Source organism: Mercenaria mercenaria, unplaced genomic scaffold (assembly GCF_021730395.1).
Source record: "Mercenaria mercenaria strain notata unplaced genomic scaffold, MADL_Memer_1 contig_2032, whole genome shotgun sequence".
Classification (NCBI taxonomy): Eukaryota; Metazoa; Mollusca; class Bivalvia; order Venerida; family Veneridae; genus Mercenaria; species Mercenaria mercenaria.
The window spans coordinates 46,927-63,787 of NW_026460063.1; the positions used below are offsets into that span (position 1 = coordinate 46,927).

Here is a 16,861-nt window from a genome sequence, read left to right on the forward strand (position 1 = left end):
GCTCAAACATACAGAGGGAGGGACAAGCGATTCGAAAGGACTTTAATCTTTCTGTCACTAAGACTCCCATTTAATTTCAAGCAATGTTACCAACTTTGAATAGTGTTTATGTGTTCTTGTTAGACTTTTATTACAGATACGGATATTTGAGAATGTATTCGTATTCTTTATTTCGGTCATATTTGTACGGCGCATCAACACAGTATAGGTTATATGGCGCCGAACAGGACTACAATGTTTGGTTTCACATCTCATTTACATCGAAATTAAAAAAAAACATGAGGTATGGAATCAAAATTTGCATTCCTGCTGGAATCACAGAGTTACAGCAGAACCAAGTGTTAATATCATATTAGTCGCCTCTTACGGTCATGCAAGGGTAAGGCAGTGGTTCCAATTTTTTTCATACATAGATCGTCCCAGAACCACACGGGGCCTTTCCCTGTTTCTCTTCATTTTATTAAAGCGATGCATTTTCAAACTAGGCAATGTATTAGACTCATTGAAAACATACACTATAGTAGGATTATTATGCTGTGACGAGATATATATTCCACTTGCTATGTTTGTCCTGTAGATTTCCAAGATTTGGCGACAAGAACTATTAGAAACGAAAATTTTACAAAGTTATTTCAAGAGCTTACATACCATTACCCAACGATGCCTATGTTTATTTTATTGCGAATGTTTCGCATGCATGCAGCGTTTTAAATAGAATACATCTATACCGGCGACATGGAGATTTTGAGACCCATGCCCTCTGTTAGCCATTAAGAGACATATTGAGATTGATGTAAAATATATTATATCAGAGTTATAATTGATAGTGGAAAGGACTTGTTTTACAATAACAGCAAGAAATACCGAAATGTAATTAAGCTCTAATAAATTGTTGGTGCTAAGGTGGACGAGAGGGATTGCCTGTAATGGTCAGACTCGTTTAAACAGAATCTGCAATTAAATATTTACGATTGATTGCGTTCTCCCTTTACAAAGATTTGCACATATTTTATAAACTATCACAAAATTTGTTTCCGTCATGCGTCTGACGGCCGTAAAATGTCTCCATGTCTGACTATTTTTAATCCTTCAGTATCATATATAGTGCATATTTTCTGACCTGGCGGAGATATTTATAGAAAGGTCATCAATGGGCCATTCTATCATTTAGTATAGGGTAATCGTCTACATCATTAGATTTGGTTTCATTCCGTACGAATAAATCCGATATGCACCAAGTTACCTATTGATTTTAATGGTACAGCTGTACTAAAAATATCTCCGCCAGGTCAGAAAATATGCACTATAAAATCCATTCAAATATATATACATATATACCTGTATAACAGAGGTCTGCTTACGTCGGTGCTAGAGGTGTTGGACCCCACACACACCTCCCCCGCACGTGGATTCAGTGTTGTTATATTTTCTCGTCCTTTAGGACCAAGGAGTCGGTTTAATACAGTTCACTCAGTTTAGGACAATATTAAAACAATGTCAAAATGTACCATCAAAGCATCCGTAACCTTTCAAAAATCAGCTATTTGAAAGTTCAGTCTTCGTAGCTTTTTACCTGTCAATCAGGCAAGCACGCCTTTAGAAGCAAACATATTCAAAATGATTTATTTCAGTTATTAGGATTAGCTAGAAATCAGCTTTAGAAATGTTTATTTACTGTGTTGGATCTCTGATATAATGGTCGCAACCGTTAGAAAATAAAAATAGCGCCAGTTAAATTATGGTAGCCAGTACTATATTCTAATGTGGCATTCAAATATCTGCAAGTCGAGAGTTGATGTTTATGAAAGGTTAAAGGTTAAATTTGTAAACACATACACTGGTTAACTAATCTGTACAAACTCAATATTGTTTAGCCCGCCAGCTTAGCTCAGTAGGGAGAACGCACATCTACGGATCAAGGGGTCGTGAGTTCGATCCCGGGCGAGGCGTATGTTCTCCGCGACAATTTGATAAAAGACATTGCATCTGAAATCATTTGTCCTCTACCTCTGATTCATGTGGGGAAGTCGGCAGTTACTTGTGGAGAACAGATTTGTACTGGTAGGGAATTCAGAAATAATGGTTAGGTTAACTGGCCGCCGTTAAATAACTGAAATATTGTTGAAAAACGGCATTAAACCCAAAACAAACTGAAGTGAGTTGAAATAAAAGTATGATAATTATTACTTTAGTGTATGTTTACATTTAATAGCAAACTAGGATTCCCAAGTATCTGTGTATGCGATATCAACTCAATTTGTCCAACCATGCAGATATTGCTCTGCCGGAAGACAAGCGGATGAAAAGACAGACGAGCATATCCAGGGGTCAGAGCGGAAGTGTTCTAAAACATATAGATAACGAAGCACTTAAAACAGTTTCGCTCTCATCACTGTATAAGGACAATGTCGGAACCTTATCCCCTCCCCCCACCCCAACTATGCGTAGAGGTAAAAGCCGTATGCAATGGATAATCATCATGACAGTTTCAGAAAACACCGTTACTATCAGTCCACATGTATAGTAATTGATTCTAACCCCAGTACAACTTCAAGTCAAAAAGTATGAATATCTCCATAACAACAAAACATATCGTTGTATGTTTGAAAACCTACCACCTAACTGAACATTTATGAGGATCATGCAACTTTCAGCTTTCAAAAAATGATTATAAACCTACCGTGTACCAAAATCAAGCGTGTATAGATCTTTATAGGTAACGGTAAACATTATTTTGAAAAGTCACAACAAAATAGTTACTGAATGAAATAAAAATTGAATGTAAACTTTTTATTTCGACAATCAGTCTTTTCTGACAGCAACATGAACAAATTGCAAGCAAATACAAAAATAAAATCTAGGAGACAATTTGAATGATGAGCAATTACTCTTTTAAGAGGGGATGGAGAAAGAAAGACGGGGTGGCTACAGTGCGCTTTTCTTCTTTCGCAATAGAGTATATGTAATAGGTTACAATAATTGTGTACAATTATAGATTGGCAAAATGTTTATATATTCTATTGTGTCGCTAGATAAACCATGTAGCCAACTGCCAGTGAAAGTGAAACAATAAAAAACACCCAGAAACAGACAAAGTCTAAAGCAGAAACGAATTCTGGCCATGTATTATCCTCTTCCTCAATATCGTCATCGTCATCGTCATCACCATTCGCAACACTTTTTCTTTGTGTACTTTCCATCTGTTCCTGTAAATAGCGTTTTTCATCCATTTCTTCCTTTATGCACAAAAATCTGTGTTGCAAATTTAGTATCATTTTTGTAAATGAGATGGTACATTGTAGCATTGGTTTATGTTTAGTCTTCAATTCCATCATCCTTATTTCTAAGACAGAAATAATCACTGTTAAATTACTCATCCCAGTCAATATCAAAACATAAATCGCAAAAAGAGAAATAGTGTCAGAACTATCGGGCATTTTCTGAAAAGTGACTATCACGTAAATTAAAAATGACAGGAACACCGTTATCGCATAGCCTGACTTTTCTCCTGCTGACACCGGTAGAGCAAATGTTAGCGAATTCAATAGGGAAAGCAAAATAACCGGAATTGTCACATAGAACACGATAAATGAATGGTTTCGTTTTAGTCTTAATGTAAACACAGCTGTAAGTTGACCGTTTATAGTTTCGTTTCTTTGAGATACACCTTCCAGTTTCCATTCTGCGTTCTCCACGAAATTCTCGTGTATTCGCATACCAGCAGAGCCAACAATAGTTTGAACCTGGTCGGAAGTTGATGACCATGTGCTGAACTGAAATAGAAATTGATTTTAGTTTTATGAAATATACCGCACATTTTGGACACACTGAAGATTAATTTGCAACATTAGGTGATATAAGTTAGCACCACCAGGTACAAATGTTCCTTATACACAGCTGCTAAATCCCAGCTCAGCCACCATAAAGGGATGATGTCCCAATTTCTGTGGCGCAGTTTTTACCCGCTTCAAATTGTAAACATTTGAGTAAGATTTACTTTTCATAATATTTCTGTCTGTAGAGCTTACTTCGTAGATCGGAGAATGTAGTACCAGTTAACAAAACTTGTACCATAGAAAGGCTATGCTTCCGTTAAAATATATTTGCTGTGTCAAGAGCCTTTCTCGTGACTGAGACATTTTCACATTTTATATCATTTATTTATTTATTTATTTTGTTGGATTTAACGTCACACCGACACAATCATAAGTCATATGATGACTTTCCAGCTTTGATGGTGGAGAAAAACCCCAGGTGCCCCTCCGTGTATTATATCACCACGAGAAGGCACCTTGGTAGAACCACCGACCTTCCGTGAACCAGCTTGATGGCATTTTTATATCAGCTTATTATATCTATAAAGACATTAGTACGTATGCAAATGGTCCAAATATATATAACACTACGCCAGTATTTTAAGTGGTCGCAGAGATTGTGTTCGAGAATATTTGACAAGATATAAACAAAAAGCCCGCACTAGAGCTTCATACATTTGCCAAAACCGTGTACTTGAATGAATGCAACAATTCTCAAGCTGGACACGATTGATTCTGCCTTTGCGACCAGTGCCGTCTGATAATGTATTACATAATCTTTGATAACGTTATCGAATCGAACTGATATGTTTGCACTTTAGTAAAGTCTGTGTTTCTCGGTTAGATGTATATTATTATATAACTCGGACTGCGCGCTCTTGTGATATAATTCCTCGGCATCTGAACTCCAAACAATGATTTTATTCAACTACAAATCATTGATTTCGAGATATTACTTCTTAAAAAACATATGTCACAGAGGCACCATTAATATAAAGAGTTATCACATCAGATGTAGCGCAACTACTATTGAGTTCTTTTTTTACTGAAATTATATTAATTCTGCTGTGTACCTTTTTGAGTATTATGCCTATCTGCACGACATGCACGCACAATAATGTCCTTACAGGGTTTCTCTTCATCGAAATATTGATGGAATACTTACCGACACGAAATGGTACCAATGTCTGGATCAGGAGAAAAGTTCTTTACACCATACTTTCCCACACTGGCCATAGTTTTATCAGATCAAGTGGTTCCAACGTTGTTTGAGCGGTGAATTTTACGCCGATCAGATGGAGAAATATGGCTGATACTACAAATTTCCGGTATTGTAAGTATGATTTAAAGGAATTTCTACTTGTTAAATTACGAATCAAATGAAAACGATGGGTGCACTTGGAGCGCAAATGTGTCTATGTTTTAGCACGTATGTCCATTTAGCTGAGATTTGTGCCGTTTATCCAAACACTTCTGTACAGTCCGGCGGGGGAAGGAGATTTTTTAGTTTTTGACAATGTCGCCTCAAATATAGTGTTTATCGGGAACAAGTAACTGTTCAAACACTTTTCATATAAAGGGCTACCTCTTAAAACAAAGCGTGTGTATTTTCATAGAATTGACAGCGTTGTTTCTAAAAATTCGGCCGAAAACCTAATGCAACGCCGTTTCGAGTGGGTCGCTTTGCAACGCAATCAAGTGGATACCGTTCTGTGTCTTACTTGCGAAGTCTTATCCGTCTTAAAAACAGTCATTAAAGCCTAACAATGAATAAATTTAGAGAGTTTTATATTATTATAATGATCCCGCCATTTCTAATACTACTATATTATACTTTTACATTTTTATGCTCGCTTAACATTTAACATCTTTTTGAGGACATTGTCAGAAAACACCAACGCAAAAACATAAAGCAAGGATGAACAACGAACAATATCATTAAGCAAATAATGATAATAGTTCGTAAAAACAAAAACCAGTTCACGGATATTTATCTCCTCCACGAATGTTACTGAGCAGCATACCAAAATCGGGTTGACTCTTTAAATCAGTATAGTTACAGTTGGTTACATTTTAGTTCCATAAAACCAATACATTGCGATTTCATTACTGATTTGTTTGCATTTGAGCTGTTCATACAATTTAAATAAAATTTGGTCCATGATAAAAGTATTGATCAGTTGTTTGTATATGAGCCGCGCCATGAGAAAACCAACATAGTGGCTTTGCGACCAGCATGGATCCAGACCAGCCTGCGCATCCGCGCAGTCTGGTCAGGATCCATGCTGTTCGCTTTTAAAGCCTATTGGAATTGGAGAAACTGTTAGCGAACAGCATGGATCCTGACCAGACTGCGCGGATGCGCAGGCTGGTCTGGATCCATGCTGGTCGCAAACCCACTATGTTGGTTTTCTCATGGCACGGCTCATATATTTTCATTCATATTCCTGGTGTAACGGTCATAATTTGCAGAGAGATAAATCACAGAGAACGATAAAATTAGCCAGGGAAAAGACAATATTTTGTTTGTCCTCCATAAAACAGAAACGACGTAATATTCTTGCATACCAGACGGGGATTTCCGGTAATTTTACCGGTGCTGGAAAAATCCATCTTACACCCCGGGGTGTAAGATGACTCTCGTGGTGTAAATGACGTACTACGAACTACATATATGTAGAAGATTTATGTAGTAATTTATATTTTATTTAAAAAACGGAATACAAATTCAATACCTTGACAGTTCCTATTGGTTCCTGATAGTATATTTCTCGATTCAAATCACGTTATTTTATCAAAAATTCATAACGTTACGCTGCAACTGATAAAACAAAACCGGAACTAAACATTGTTATTTGTTTTGAAACGTCATGACGTCTTTCCTGTTTACGGACGTTGGTTTCCCGCGCTTTGTTTAAATACACTGCTATAAGAAAAAGTTCTAAAAAGAAAGCCGTTCGACTGATTTTATTTTCATTATTTTATCTTGATATCGGTATGCAAGAAAAAGATTCTGTCACTGGTTATAGGTGCAGATGGGAATATCCGGCTCTCGGGTAACTGTTTAGGCGGTAACTCGGTAAGAACCTCGTTACCGCCTAAACAGTTACCCGAGAGGCCGGATATTCCCATCTGCACCTACAACCAGTGAAAGAATCTTATAAACCTCTATGGTCGCAGCTCAAAAATGAAAATATAAATGAAACACAGACACCAGTGAAAGAAAATAAACGGACCATCAATACTAATAGAGACCTGTCATCAAGAAAACGATTAAGTTTTCTTCATGTCCTCAAAGTGAATACATGTAATAATAAAAAAAAACAACACACGCATAAAGAAAATAAAAAAAGTCTGCTAACTCGAACTTCAAGCACCAAAATATCAAGAAAAAAACCTGTTCACAATAAGGTATTAAAGAGAGAGTTTTATGTGACGAAATGTTTGAAGAATTAACAGAGGAAGAGACAGATTTTTAGACATTGCAAGCGACAAGGCTATCCTGAGACAACTTTCTGCAGCAAAAGATACATTATTTCACAATATTTTAACTCTTATCAAATCGAATAAGATAAGTACCCGTTGGCAAACATTGCTTTCGTTATTTGGTTAGAGACAGTTAAATAGTACAACTGTGGCACATCTCTATTAGTATTGCTGGTCCGTTTACTTTCTTTCATTGGTGTCTGTATTTCATTTGTATTTTCATTTTTGAATGGCGACCATAGAGGTTTATTACGTCGTTTCTGTAGGGATAACGCAAGTTTTTTCGTGCTATAACATCTGCAGAATCCCGAGGGACTGGTTGGTACCCGAGCCCTCGGGTACCAACGATTCCCGAGGGATTCTGAAGATGTTATAACACGAAAAGAACATGCGCTAACGATATTCTAGCATAAAACGCGTGAAAACAAGGTAAATGAATATATTGTCCATCAACGTCATTGAATTCACATGAAATGAGTGGTAAAGTCTACGTTGTTTATTCACGTTGACGTCATTTCTTTTTGAATTATCCGTTTTGGGACCGTAATACGTTTACGCTTTGCCACGGAACGCGCATATATAAAAAGGTGTTATGACAGCATATGAGCGCGAGAATCTCTGTGTTAACACACGTTTTCTCTCTTGTTAAAACACCGCCGAAAAGTGGCAATAACAGCAGTGTTATGCTAGAATGTTTTATGGAGGACAAAACAAATATTGTCTTTTCCCTGGCCAATTTTAACGTTCTCTGTGATTTATCTCTCTGAAAATTAATGAACGCTACTACAGGAATATGAATGAAATTATGAACAAACAAATGATCAATACTTTTATCATGGACCAAATTTTATTAATTTTGTATGAACAGCTCAAATGCACAACAAATCAGAAATGAAATCGCAATGTATTGGTTTTAAGGGACTAAAAAGTAACCAACTGTAACTATACTGATTTAAAGAGTCAACCCGATTTTGGTATGCTATTCACATGGCCAACATTTCAATACATTGACCAGTAGTTTCGGCAAAGTAGTCTCCCTTGAATATACACCGATCGCGGACCCGATAACGTTTATCGATAACAGTTTTACTATAGATTTGTATAGGAAAATATATTTCAAACATTAAAAACGTATTTTTATCGTTATTTAACAAAATTTTATAACCTCGTGAAGTAATCTTCATTTTTTGCCCTTTATTTCAATATATTTTTTATCGATGTGATACAAAAACTTATTGCTTCCATTTTTGTTTGAAGTTGATGACTATGGTTTCTATGTATTTCTATATAGAAATTTTGAAAAGATCGGTTATGTCAGGTTTTAAAAGGCTATAAAAACATTTTCTATCAAAATGACATTATTTTATAACCTCGTGAAGTATTCTCCATTGTCTGAACATTGTCTTGGTATTTTTTATTTTAAAATTGAATAATGACAAATTGCTTCCATTTTAATTTGAAAATGAAGTAATCGCAATCTTGAGCACGCTTTTCACAAATATTTACTTGACGGTACGACGGCACAAGGCAATGCTTATCAATGTGTTGCATATCTGTTTGAGCATTTTATTTATTTATTTATATATTATGATTAAAAGTAAAACTTTTGTGAATTGGCAAACTTTAAGTCACATCTTTAATTGGAAAATAAATTGGTCTTAAAAAGTCCGCATCAAATTAAAAAGGCAATTAGAATTAATTCTATGTAATTGCTTTACAAACTGTGTGCCGGTATAATTTTTGACGATATTACAATAAACTGTTCAATAATTGAAACATTTCGCGAAAATTTTGTTATATATGGGCCTAAAATATTACATACAACCATGGGTAACTGAGTAACATTCGTGGAGGAGATAAAAAAATCCGTGAACTGGTTTTTGTTTTTACGAACTATTACTATTATTTACTTAATGATATTGTTCGATGTTCATTATTGCTTTACGTTTTTGTGTTGATGTTTTTTGACTAATGTCCGCAAAAATATGTAAAATGTTAAGCGAGTATAAAAATGTAAAAGTATAATATACCAGTATTAGAAATGGCGGGATCATTATAATAATATATAACTCTCTAAATTTATTCATTGTTAGGCTTTAATGACTGTTTTTAAGACGGATAAGACTTCGCAAGTAAGACACAGAACGGTATCCACTTGATTGCGTTGCAAAACGACCCACTCGAAACGGCGTTGCATTAGGTTTTCGGCCGATTTTTCACAAATAACCCTGAAAAATTCTATGAAAATACACACGCTTTGTTTTAAGAGGTAGCCCTTTATATGAAAAGTGTTTGAACAGTTACTTGTTCCCGATAAACACTATATTTGAGGCGACATTTTCAAAAACTGTAAAAAATCTCCTTCCCCCGCCGGACTGTACAGAAGTGTTTGAATAAACGGTACAAATCTCAGCTAAATGGACATATGTACTAAAACATAGACACATTTGCGCTCCAGGTGCACCCATCGTTTTCATTTGATTCGTTATTTAACAGGTAGAAATTCCTTTAAATCATACTTACAATACCGGAAATTTGTAGTATCAGCCATATTTCTCCATCTGATCGGCGTAAAATTCACCGCTCAAACAACGTTGGAACCACTTGATCTGATAAAGCTATGGCCAGTGTGTTTCCGTACACTTTTAGCGAAATTATTGCCAACATGAAGTAAAACTGTTGTTACACGGCACTACATTATTTAACTTTTGGATGAGTTCTATCAATACAAAATGACTTGCTCAAGTGTTTACAATTGCTGCACCATGGAAATGTCGCTAATGTTCCCTAACGCTACGTGTTGATGCTGTACTAGGGTTTTGTTTGTTTTCTTTGTATATTTTGGGTTCCACTAGTATTTCAGTTATGTAACGGCGGACAGTTAACATAACCAGTGTTCCTGGATTCTGTACCAGTACAAACCTGTTCTCTGCAAGTAACGACCAACTTCTTCTTTTGAATCAGAGGTGGCGGACAAATTATTTCAGAATCAAACCGTCACGGCGAACATACAGCCCATCCGAGGATCGAACTCACGACCCCGCAATCCGTAGATCGGCACTCTACCTACTGACTGAGCTAAGCGGGCGGGTTCCTAGGGTTTTGCACGTAGCATAATATATTTATAACTTGGCCACTCTTAAATTTAACACATTGTCTTAAAAGGTGTTATGTACGTTTGCCCAATTTATTTCCAATTTCTTTAATGACTCAACGCGTAATTACAAATATACAACTTTGAAATTACACTCTGAGTTCAAATAATGTAAGAAGCATCAAGAACTGGTGTTCACATTACACAGCTAAATGTATACCTTGAGATCGCATTCTTGTGTGTCATACGGATAATTCGTCATGTCTGCCTGACACGTGCTTTCAAGAATCTGGTACGGTTTCCACGTGCATTTACCAGTATTTTCAACCACGACAAACATAAACTTGCTGCCCATTGCGCTCAACGACGTAAAACTGTTCAGCAAAGCTAGATCCGGCTTCCACAAATCATTCTGCAAATTAAAAATATACACAATATATAATGAAATGTACATTACATTTATGCTATAGACCAGGAACGCTAATACATCAACCTGCTATAAGGTCTGGGTAAGATATTTATGGTGATTTTCCAGTTTCAGTAGGTAGAGGATGAGCCTAGCATCTGGTAAATTCCATCAACCTCCTGTATACAACCGAGTAATGGATTTTCGACATTGAAAGAGAGCTGCTAGCTTCAAACATGAAGTGTTAAGCAGTGAATATAATTAACTAATCGCTGGTAAGTACAACAAACAAATGCAAGTATGTAAATTAAAGAAGAGGACAAATTAACTGATAAATTGATTTATTAATTTTTTGTTTCACTCATTCGTTCGTTCGTTCGGTCGGTCGGTTGGCCGGCCGGGCGGCTGGTCGGTCATTAAGTCAGTCATTCAGTGATAAATGGAAATTAATATTTACCTGTGGCATGAGTATTTTAGAGATTCCTGACAGTTTGGAAGTTGGCCATTTCATTCCATCATCATACCATGTAAGTTCAAATTGTATGGTTGTTGTCAACTTTTGTTGTACCTTAAATACCGTAAAGAAATTGAAATATATTCTACATCATATTATATGTCAGGACAAGAAGACTTTGTTTCTTCTCTGCGTTGTAAACGCTTATTATAAATAGTAAGGTGTAACACATACTGTATTTTTTTTTTCAAAAACAAAAAAAATCGCGAGGGATTTATTTGTACTACATGTATATTCGCTAACTCGACGTATTAGCATTCGCGCAGTCTGGTCAGGATCCATACTGTTCGCTTTCAAAGCCTATTGCAATTAGAGAAACTGTTAGCGAACACCGTCTGTGCGGATGCGCAGGCTGGTCTGGATCCATGCTGGTCGCAAATGCACTATGTTGGTTTTCTCATGGTGCGGCTCTATTTTTTTTTTAATATATATTAGACCCAAATTTATATCTGATACGTCATAATGTCTACGTAAACATAAAATTAACACGTTTCTGTGTATTAAAGTACTGTGTATTAAGTGTATAGCTAAGAACAGTATAAATGTTTAAAAACACTAAACTGTAGTGAGAACTGGAAGTTTTTTAACAAATAACTGTTATACATGACATTTAATTGTGAATGTAGCGGTATAAACAGAGCTAGTTTATGTATTTAATTAAATTTGATTCATTTAGTGAGGATTTCCTCCATGTAAATGTAGTATCTTTAAATAAATTATCACAGTGAAAGATGCACATTGGATATCTTTAAAATATACCTTTATGTCTCAGAAACTGGACAAACACTGCGAGTATTATTCAACGCGAATTAATTGTAATAATTTTACTCTCAAACTTATTTCATTGTGAACACTTTTTAAAGTTTTTAACTTCAGTTATGGAATGATATTATTTACTGATATATTACGACTTAAAGAGAAGGAGATGATACTGAATTCTGTTACCTCGTCCAAACTGTTGACGCCTGCTAAATACACTTCTACAACTGATTCAACAGGGGTAGATAAATTCCTGACTGGAAAGTTTTCAGTACTGTAGTTGGTCAGTACGTCATTGATTAGGAACACCTCGGCGGACACTGGCGGACCAATAGTAGTTGTGGTGGTGGTCGGAGCTCCTGTTCCAGATACACCTGTGCGCATGTAGAAAATGACACGTTTGATTATTCATTTGAAGAATGATTTCACACTTTGTTTCTAGGACTAAAGATAGAAGTTTGTAACCCAAGTCGAGTATAATTTCACACTTTGTTTCTATAATTAAAACACAAGGCATATAACTTGTATGGGTTATAACTTCTCACTCTGTTTCTATGATTAAAGACACAAGGTGTGTTACTCATGTGGAGCATAATTTCACAAATAGCTATCATACCAGATCTAGCGTTTCAGAATCAGAATGACATAACAGATCGGTGTTATACATTTTCGCATATTTTGAATCATTAATCAGGCACGCAGAATAATTCACAAGGCATCTACGCACTCTCTACGCACTCGTAGATATTTCCTCAGGACGTATAACATCTTTGGTCAGTTTTAATAAAATCACTTTAAAACACGGACACGTTGTAGTCACGTCGACATAATATTTGGTGTCATGTATACTTTAAAAAATTCTTCCCTATTTCTTTCAGCTTTTTTACATAAAAGACATATCAAAATTGAAAAAAAAAAACATATACAAACGGAAGTATGTTTTAATATATTTAAACAGTTAGACACCGCGCAGAATAATTAGAGCGGATGCAGTGGTCCACTGGTAACACTGTCTGATTACGAAACAAGGGGTCGTGAGTTCGAGCTCCCGTTCCTCCAACTAAAAATTACTAACACTGCATTATATAAGAGTCCCATGTATGAGTGCTTTACACCTGGCACGCTTAAGAACCAGGGAAGCTTTTGGAATTGGAGCGTCTTTTGCATTTTGCGACTAACATTTCTAACAGTCTTTTGGAGGAGTCGCCAATATGGGTTACCGGTGTCGACTATAAATAAGCTTACATACAAACAAGCAGAATAATTCACTTCGTCACGCCCTCGTGAAATTATTCCGCAGTTGTATAACCTCTTCGTCGTATTAGAATATATTAAACCACGATTTTGCTGTATTAGTTTTTTTTTTCAAAACACATATGATCATAATGAATTTCTTTGGACAGGTCTACAACTGCGGATTAAGGCAATGTATGTTTGACTTATAGCACAATTTTAATTTAACACACAATAACTAAATTTTTGGTTACAGTCTTATTTCATAGTGTATATGTGCATGTAATTACCTAGAAAATATTGTAAAGTAAACCCATTCTTTTCTATGCTGCTGTCAGAATGAAAATGCACGAGATATTCAGTGCCTGTTAACTCCCATCTCTTCAAGAATGTTCCACAGTGTATATCTAATACAGAATTCTTTGTGCAAGCACCTGTCCAATTAAACATGAATATTGATAAGTAAGATTAATTACAATGCGTTCAGTACAGCATGGCAAAAGTTCAACACATGTGAAAAAAGTTGTATAGGCCCCTTTACAACATGGCAAACAATTAAAATGCAAAAACATTCATTACATTCAACATATCACAAATACCATTTTTACAAGAAATTTTGATTTAGATTATTAACGAAAATATAAAGTTAAAATAAACTTTATATTCAACAGTTAAACCCAGAAATTTCAGTGACAAAAAAGTAAAATAAAGTTATTGAACAATCTGAATCGGATGTTTATTAAAAACTTTTGGGGACACATTTTAAAGGAAATAAAAGGGGTTTTTGTATGGGGTCTCTTTTATAGGAAAATATCTTTCATCGTAAACTTAATCTTCTTTTTTTAAAATATTGCATCTAATTTCCTCGATGAAAGAATACTTCAGAGTAGATATAGTTTATGGTTGTTCATATTCCCGTTGTAGAGGGTCAGCCTATCAATGTGCATCCCGACGCCCGTTCAATGCTAAATTGCGGACAAGAGAAAAAGTTGCCGTTTTTGGGATTCTCCACAAGAAAGTTTCGTTTGTTGCTGTAATTAAAGGAAAAAAAATGACAGTTTTTCTTTAAATTTATAAAAACCGGTGATCGTTGTGAAAAGTGAAGACAATGACCTGTTACATTTGCGTCCCGAAAAATGGTCGTATATCCGGAATAAATCAAGACATCAAAATTTTTAAAATATAACATCATATTGAATTATTTTTGTTCAGTAAAAATAATATAAATTAAAGGCCATTACTAAGGGAAAGTGAGTTGGCAATTTTTTCAAAACCCCGTGCATAGACTTCTGAAAGACACAAATAATGAATTGCGGGGGTCAAAATTTACAAAAGGGTCTTTGGAACTAAAAGAAGTAGGGTGTATTTTTTTTTAAAATTTCAATGAATCACAGAATGACCCCCCAGGTCTTTTTAACTTTCTTTTTATTTCATAAAAAAATAATTTACATATACGCGATTTTTTTCAAAATTTCACATACCAACTTCTTTTCCAATAAATAATGTTTCCGGGTTTTTTTTTTGAAAAAATTAAAATTTTCACTTTCCTTAGTTTGGCCCTTTAGAAACCCGAAATTCGGGATTTATCTGTTATATTTCCGCCAGAAAAAATATTCAAGGGTCAAGAAAGTAAAAATTTGCTGTAACGTAGTTTACTTTTTGTGTCTAAATCTTTTTACAGCGAATATCATACTTTGAAAAAATTTACGGGAAGCCAGGGTGAGTCTTTTCACGTTCTTGCACTAGCTTTTATGTTTTTTTTGTTTTTTTGCAACCCCCAGAAAAACTTGACGGCCTTTACACTCCTTTTTTTTTAAAAAGTTTTTTTTCATTCGAACAGTTTCAATACAAAAAAAGAAAATAATTCCGTCTGCCAGAAGGGGCTGCACCAACTCTGCAATGAAAAACATTCAAAATAATCATTTTTTAGCGCGGTTTACATTTCTATGACGATTGGGGGTGCTCGGGTGTTCATGCAGACAACCACCCCGGGTGTGTATTAAACCGAACCCCGGAAAACATCGAAAAATTGCCTCAGTATTGCCTGGTACCCGACTGTTTTTCGAAATCTTTCCCCTCTTTTAGGGAAGTGGAGTAAACAGGGGCACCAGTTCCTCAGTATATAGACAAAAAAGACGAAAACTATTACGGACTTACCGTCTCGGGTTTTCCCCTCCCCATAGTAAATCACGATAAATTAACGGATCAAGAACCAGCCACTGTTATTGCAAGCGTACACCCCTCACCCATCGACGAAACAAATTTCTGAAAGAACTCTGGTAGACCCGATATTCAAAATGACAACCCAAACATCGGCTACCGTGAGGACCGGGCTTTTTTTTTAAATCGTGAACCTTTTTTTTATTACAAAGAAACAATCGCTATGTCGTATAAAAAAGCGCGAGCCGGGTTGTCTTTTTGTAATTGGAAACCTTTGTCTTTAAAAAAGCATTTAAAGCTATGTTCTTTTAAACGCAAAAAACCAGGCTTGCTTTTTGTATGGGGAAACCCCCCCCTTGAGTTGTAAAAATCGATCATGGAAAGGGCTATTGTTTATTGACAAATCGTTTTTTTGTTATAAAGTTCACTTGCGGGTTTTCAAATGCGCGAAAAACCGGGGGTTAGTTTGTTATGATATAAACCGCTTTTTGCCAAGTTACAGAGCATGAAGCTAACAATGTAAATTCGATATCCCGAACAGTAGTAACTTTTTCTGTTTTGAGAAACGAATGTTGCTGTAAAGCATTAAATCGCAAAATTTTTGAAGCAAAAAGTTGTAAAAACCACGACACCGATTTTTCTTGGGTTATTGGGGCCCCCTTTGTTTGTGTTATACAACTTCGCACATTATTAAACACATACGGGAACAACCAAAAATTTTTGAGAAAAGGGGTTTCACAATAATACGAAAAACCATCAGTTATTTTGCAATAAAAGCCGTCTCAATTTTTTTAATTACATTTTAACCCTTACCCTCTAAATTTCTTAATGAACTTGCCATTTTCCCAAATTCGGACAGTACCTTTTAACTGTTAAAAGGGGTGTTTCCCAAAAATAACTGACTGAATGGCGACAGTGCACTCAGATCAGACTGCACGGATGAGCAGGCTGATCATATCTTCACGGGTCGCAAAGGCGAATAACGTGCCCACAGGAAAGGGTAAAAGGATTTTGAATAGCAAATACCTCATACAGTCAAACACAATGGGGAAAGTCGAACACAATAAAAATTTGAGTCACGGTGGAAAAAAATCAACACATAATCGTAAATGGTAAAACTTAGATTTTAAAAAATCAAAAAAAAAAATGAAAAGTCGAAACAACTAAATCACGATATGGAAAGTCAAACTTGGGTGACGAAAGCCAAATTCATTTCGAGTTTTCGCCATTGCGTTTCGACCTTTTCTTCATCGTTTTTTTTTTCGGGAAAATTTTTTTACAGTGGGGTATTATAAATTTACGGATTCTTTAGTATTCGTAACGATCCATTGTCATAAAATCCCCACACTGTTGTTGTGCTGTTTAAAAAATGTTATAGACAAAAATTTTAACAA

The 16,861-nt window shown here is 35.6% G+C and overlaps 1 protein-coding gene across 1 annotated transcript; it reads right to left on the reverse strand.

Annotated features, from left to right (window-relative positions):
• Window positions 1–2,775: 2,775 nt before the first annotated feature.
• On the reverse strand, window positions 2,776–16,308 carry LOC128552095 (neuronal acetylcholine receptor subunit alpha-9-I-like). Its single transcript, XM_053533105.1, has 6 exons — window positions 16,281–16,308; window positions 13,598–13,741; window positions 12,261–12,448; window positions 11,259–11,369; window positions 10,616–10,807; window positions 2,776–3,773 (listed from the first exon to the last, which is right to left on the reverse strand). The coding sequence occupies exons 1-6, from the start codon at window positions 16,306–16,308 to the stop codon at window positions 3,018–3,020; spliced, it is 1,419 nt and encodes a 472-aa protein (XP_053389080.1). The 3' UTR covers window positions 2,776–3,017.
• Between the last annotated feature and the right edge of the window lie 553 nt (window positions 16,309–16,861).

Bases quoted from the DNA above. Each gene is read 5' to 3' on its own strand.
- LOC128552095 (XM_053533105.1), bottom strand. From the start codon at position 16,308: ATGGCAAGTTCATTAAGAAATTTAGAGG. The intron at 13,742-16,280 runs GTAAGGGTTAAA...TTAATTGGACAG, and splicing joins TTCATTAAGAAATTTAGAGG to GTGCTTGCACAAAGAATTCT. The intron at 3,774-10,615 runs GTATACATTTAG...TTTCTATTTCAG, and splicing joins CACAAGAATGCGATCTCAAG to TTCAGCACATGGTCATCAAC.